This window comes from Triticum dicoccoides, chromosome 1A (assembly GCF_002162155.2).
Source record: "Triticum dicoccoides isolate Atlit2015 ecotype Zavitan chromosome 1A, WEW_v2.0, whole genome shotgun sequence".
Taxonomy (NCBI): domain Eukaryota; kingdom Viridiplantae; phylum Streptophyta; class Magnoliopsida; order Poales; family Poaceae; genus Triticum; species Triticum dicoccoides.
The window spans coordinates 121959355-121965360 of NC_041380.1; the positions used below are offsets into that span (position 1 = coordinate 121959355).

At 49.1% G+C, this 6006-nt stretch overlaps 1 protein-coding gene across 1 annotated transcript; it reads right to left on the reverse strand.

Moving 5' to 3' along the window:
* Positions 1-3131: 3131 nt before the first annotated feature.
* LOC119270629 (vegetative cell wall protein gp1-like) lies at positions 3132-4429 on the reverse strand. The gene is made up of 2 exons (XM_037552672.1): positions 3790-4429; positions 3132-3706 (listed from the first exon to the last, which is right to left on the reverse strand). The coding sequence occupies exons 1-2, from the start codon at positions 4286-4288 to the stop codon at positions 3534-3536; spliced, it is 672 nt and encodes a 223-aa protein (XP_037408569.1). The 5' UTR covers positions 4289-4429; the 3' UTR covers positions 3132-3533.
* Positions 4430-6006: the final 1577 nt, after the last annotated feature.

Consider the following 6006-nt stretch of genomic DNA (forward strand, 5'->3'; position numbering starts at 1 on the left):
GTGCACGTAAGAAAGTTCTTGTTTGATTGTTTAATAGTAGTGGAGATAAAATGCGATCGTGATCAGTTTCCTAATAAAATGCGATCATGATTAGTTTCCTAATAAAACACGATCGTGATTAGTTTCCTAAGAAGATGTGATCGTGATTAGTTTTCTAAGAAGACGCGGTCATGATTATAGTTTCCTAATTGATCAGACGTGGAGTTTCATATGGTGAAGCACGGTCAGTCAATGTAAATTGTTAAGTGCACACAAAGAATGAATTAGGTTAAGGCTAGCCACTAGATTAAGTTTAGTGGGCTTAATCATGCGGTTATAATGAATCCGTGTACGTTTTATGGGGTGCACGTAAGAAAGTTCTTGTTTAATTGTTTAATAGTAGTGGAGATAATAAAATGCGGTCTTGATCAGTTTTCTAATAAAACGCGATCATGATTAATTTTCTAATAAAACACAATCGTAATTAGTTTCCTAAGAAGATGTGATCGTGATTAGTTTTCTAAGAAGACGTGATCATGATTATAGTTTCCTAATTGATAGGACGTGGAGTTTCATATGGTGAAGCATGGTCAGTCAATGTAAATTGTTAAGTGTACACAGAGAATGGATTAGGTTAAGGCTAACCGTTAGATTAAGTTTAATGGGCTTAATCATGCGGTCATAATGAATCCGTGTACGTTTTATGAGGTGCACGTAAGAAAGTTCTTGTTTGATTATTTAATAGTAGTGGAGATTTAGGATGAACTGAGGTTCTCCCACATATGTTTTTTAAAAACGAGGGCTTATAAAATACAGATAGTAATAACCTGATGGTTAAAGTGCTAAAACAGAGGGTTGTACCACAAATCGCAGGAGTATAGACAACTTGAGAGTTGAAGTTGAGGACTATACTGCATGATGAATTAATCCTGAGGGCTTAACAGAAATTACAGAGACCTTTCTGTAGATAACAGGAACTTAAATGCTTAAACTAAAAGATAGCCTAGAGGATAGAAATCCCCATTTTCTCCCGTGCGGCTAAGGATTAACATCCACCGCCGTGCCGCTGGGAAGCGTTGCATTGGTTGGCCCGCCTTGTGCCAGAGGAAGCCGCGCTGGAGGGCGCATTGCGCTGCGCACTGGCCCAAATCGAGGAGGCAGGCCATGACTGAGAGGGAGCGCGGGAATGGAAGGTGATGTGCGGGTGGAGGCAGCGTGGCTTTGGTACACGTACGGCCGGAGTCGAGGCGATGCCGCCGCATGCCGGAGGGCTTCGCCGCGTGCTGTTACCCGCCAGTCCGGGTCGCTCCATGGAAGGCTGCGTACCGGAGGGTAGCGCCGAGCGCCGCTACATGAAGTGGGATGCTGATGCGGTCCAGTTCCTGAGTGCCTTCAACAAGTGTTGTTGTGGCGTGGCCGGTGCCAATGGCGCTGATTTCTGGTTGAACATGATTATGTACTATGAATAAAATTGGGAAAATAGCACCTGATAGGTATTGCGATCAAGTACTTTGATCGTAAGCTTCATGTGAGAAGTAGTCCAGGAAGTAGACTTATTCATGTATGTGGATCCTTTTGCCTCGGAGTTGTTTTTCTATTCTGATCCTGTTTCCTGAACTGATCGCCTTGGTTGGAAAAAGGGGTAAATGTGACGCCTAGTTCTTGCATGCGCGGCGCGTTAGTCGAGAAGTGCGGCTTTCATGCACTGGTCTAGACTCTGGAGTGCTGCGCCATGAAGGCCATTCGACTGTCTTGTCGTACCCAGGACGGCAATTCCCGGTAGTCAAGAACAAAGATTAGGTAAATCTCACTAGCATATGATGTATCATAGCAATTAGATTAAAATCGCCTTTGGTTGTATTGGTGCGATTCTTCCGTGCTGCTCCAAGGTGTTGATTCCGATAGAATCGCTAATTTGCTATTTATCTGTTCTTCTAGACCCTGACTGTGAGGTGATCCCTCTTGTGTAATCTCTTTCCTTGTGTGTGTGGCTAAATCGCTCGATCGAAGAGCAAAGTGCATGATAACGTGTTTTGAGTGAAAAGTAAAGAACGAGATAATTTGAATGAAAGATAATCCATCAGTCTTTATTGATGATAGAAGTGGGGTATTTATACCCAGGCGGAAGTACACATGGTGCTTGGTGGTCAAGTAAACACATAGTTACTTGAGAGCCAAGAAATTACATAGTTGCCTTGAGAGCCAAGAAAGTACATGGTTGCTTGAGAACCAAGTAACATATCTAACATTTAACTTAATCCTAATTAGCTTAATTAATAAGCAACTATTCTATTCTTAACAATTTGGTCCTCCAACTTGTTCTCAAGGTGCATATTTGGTCCTGGCCCAATCAACAGCAGCCAAGTGGAGCCAGCTGGGCCGGGCCGGTCAACGCTGCACTTTTTGCATTTAGCCCCCTGTCGTTTATCGGAATTAACCCGCGGGGCACCTCTGCTGGAGTGGCTAGCTAGCTCGCTATAGCCTCGCCTCGATGCACCCATGCCAGCTGCTCGCCGGCTTCATCAACGGCGGGGACGCGCGGAGAGACGTCGACCGAGGTGCCTAGGCTCGGCCGGGGGCGGGTCGGCGGCGCCGTCGCGTGGCGGCCAGAAGACAACCGGGAGGTACTCGTCGGTGTAGCACGCGAAGGTGGAGCGGCTGAAGTGCCTCACCATAAGAAGATCATGACCGTTCACAGTGTGAGAGAACAAACCGCATGAATGCATGCATGCATCGACGGCACGGAGGAGGCTTGTGCGTGCGTGCACGTTCGTTACCTGCATGTACGCCTTGCCGAGCGAACTGTTCCAGCCGCGGCCGTGTAGAGCGTAGTGCCGCCCGCGCGCCGCGTCGGCCGCCGTTGACGACGGCGCACCCCTTGTTTGTTGCAACGCTGCCTGCTTTAATTTGCCCGTTGCAAAACAGAAGAAGATCGTGACCGTTTTAACTCTGATTCATTCAGGCTAGAAGACCAAACTAAAGTTATGCATGCTTTCGTTGGCTGTTTGTTTCCCTCGCTTGCTTTGGTTGTTTGTCTTCTTCCAGGGGCTTTGTTGGAGATAGTACTACTAGTTTTTACAGATATACTAAAAGGCTGCACATATTTTTAGTTGGTAGTTGCACAGTTTGCAGTTTTTGCATATACGGTATGGTTGATATTCTGCCATATTTATTTTTGCAAGACGGAAAGATCATTATACCTGACTAATATAATCTTTCCCTACTAATAAAGCAGCTAATGCTTCTGGTCGTCCGTCGCTGTCATTTTTGCAAAAAAGTCCCCCTATTTTCCCGAAATTAACGCGCAGTCCTACTTAAATTGTAGATAACGTTTGTTTTTTTGCAAAAAACACCCTGCCTCTACTGAACCGCTTGTCGCCGGCGTCGACACCGCACAAGCAAGGCAGGGGATGCGTCGCGGCGGACGTGAGCGCCGCCAGAGCCCAGGAATGCGGCGAGGTGTCGCGACTGGCGTTGTAGAGCGCGGCGTACAGAGGCGTCGCGGCGGGCATTGAAGGCCGCGGTGGACCGAGGCGTCGCGGCGGCGGACGCGGTCAACTGGGAGCTCGCCCTCGAGGCTGAGGAGGCCGCCACGTTGCCGACACGGGCGGGCACGGTGGCGGTGAACTCCGGCCAGATCCGGGCACGGGAACGACAAGGGCAATGGAGGCCGGCCGGATCTGTAGGCCGTGGGGTGGAAATGGGGCAGGGCGGCGACGCTGCTCACCTGGGGCGGGGAAAGAGAGGTTAGAGAGAGACAAGAGGAAGGGGGAGCGAGGGGAAACGGGGTAGGGCAGCGGCGCTGCTCACCTGGGGCGGCGGCGGCGCTCGGCTCCGGCGGGGTGGCCGGCCGCATCTGTAGGCCGCGGGGCAAGGCGGCGCATCGGCCGGCGAGGGAGCTCCAGGCGTCCATGGGAGAGAGAAAGAGGTTAGAGAGAGACAAGAGGAAAGGGGAGCAGGGGGAAGCGGGGTAGGGCGGCGGCGGTGCTCGGCTCCGGCGAGCGGCGCACCAGCGGGGCGGAGCGTGCGCAGGCGTGGGGAGGCGCGACGGCGAGGCCGGGCGCTGGTGAGGCGCCTTCTCAGGTGGAAGAACGAGGGAAGAAGGACAGGGAGAGCGTGCCCCGGGAGACTGAGATGAGGCAGAGGGTGAGGACACATAGGGGAAGCTTTGCAGGGGAAACAGGGAGAGGCAACAGCGGCCCGTCAGCAGAAAGGCAACAGCGGCGTGCAGCACCGGGCTTGGCCAAGGTGGCCACGGACCCGCGGTGAAGCCTCTGATGCGGTGGAGGCAGGAACTTGCCCTGGTCATCCTTGATTTGGCTCGCCGAGGGTGGAGCTTTGGTGGGGATTAGGTGAGGCGACGGAGGTGGGTTGGGACTTGAGAGGCGACAAAGGTGGAGCAACCTGTGGTGCTCCTCCATCTAGAAGCACCGAGGAGCGGCGTGGTAGGCTGGGGGCGTTGGCTGTGTTGGGAGGATAAAGTAGAAAATTAGTGATGGCAAGGGCGTTGGCTGTGTTGGTGGGCACCAGGCTGGTTTTCTGATCGATCCACGAGCTTGGCAGTAATCGCAGTATAATGATACTTTTTTGTCTTTGAGATGAAAAAAATAAGTATACCTCATCTAATATATAATGCTACCGTTGAAAGGTGCTACTTAAATACAGAAAACTCTAGAAATTAGTAAATGCGTAGGTCTTTTGACCTATTTAGTTACTCCCTCCGTTTTTATTTAGAATGCATATTAAATTTGACTGAAATCAAACTTTGTAAAGTTTGACTAAGTTTATAGAAAATAATATAAACATTTAGCATAAGAAATCTATATGATGTGAAAGTACATTCAATAATGAATGTAATGATATTGATTTGTTATTGTATATGTTAATATTTTTTCTCTAAACTTTATCAAAGTTTACAAAGCTTGACTTTGATCAAAATTAATACGCGGAGTAAATAAAAACGGAGTATGTATTACTCACACACAGAAGGATAGAGTAATAAGAAAAATAAGAGGTCCTTGCTCGCCCGGTTTCGTCCAATATTTAGTAAATTCGTCTAGGATCGAATCAAATTAGAGCGAGCAATTCATCTACAATTCCGAGAAGAACAAAGGGGATCCATCAACAGAAGTTCAGACTCACTATGATGTGTATGATGTATAAACACACCGCCAGCTATCACGTGATGAAATTCAATATTCCTACTATAAAAAGTTTTTATCGAGCACGGCCATGATAGGAAGATGCCACCAACATCCGCGGGCAAGCGGTGGTGCTGAGTCTACCGTAGAGGGCAGGTTCGGTCATGGAGTGGCTATCACTCCAGATGGCATGCCACTAGCCACACAGACAATCATCCGTGCTGCCCTGGACAATAAGGATTTAACCAGCAAGGCTCTGCGATGGTTAGTAGAACACTTCCTCCAATGATCCAACTGGCAGTTGCGCCGCAAGGTGAGTGGTGGATGGGCATGTAATTTTTTTCCCGTCGCAACGCACGGGCATTTTTGCTAGTAATAATAAAGAACACCAAAGCGCACGAAACAAGTCGGTACGTATACGTACTTTGTGAAACTGTGTCTCGCCAAAAGAAGAGGAACTTATTGAAAGTACGCTTCTTATCTTTCTGACTTAGAGGATTAACGTTGGCTTCGTCCATTTGATGCTACTATACTTGATAAGAATCTGTTCCACTACCGCACAAGCATAAATGCAGGCAAGAGAAATCACCCTGTCAACCCGTGAGAGAAGAGCAAGCATGAGATGAACCATCTGAAATCCATGGGCAGGTAGAGGATATCGGACGCGGCGGTCACCGCTCCAGGGCCGCGCCGCCTGTTCACGCGGGCACAGGGGTCGTCGAACAGCTTCATCATCGAGGCGCGCCTGCGACGGCGCACGCCAAAAAAGCGAAAGATCCATCAGCTAAAACGCAGGCACGAACTGAACAGTACAACGGTGGAGAACCGGGAAGGCGTAGCGTGGCTGAGCTAGCTGGTCGCTTACGTGAGCTTGTTGCGGATGTTG

Coding starts and splice junctions, on each gene's coding strand:
- LOC119270629 (XM_037552672.1), bottom strand. CDS start 4,288: ATGACCAGGGCAAGTTCCTGCCTCCACCGCATCAGAGGCTTCACCGCG. Junction 3,707..3,789: donor GAGCGCCGCCGCCGCCCCAG/GTGAGCAGCGCC, acceptor TCCCCGCCCCAG/GTGAGCAGCGTCGCCGCCCT.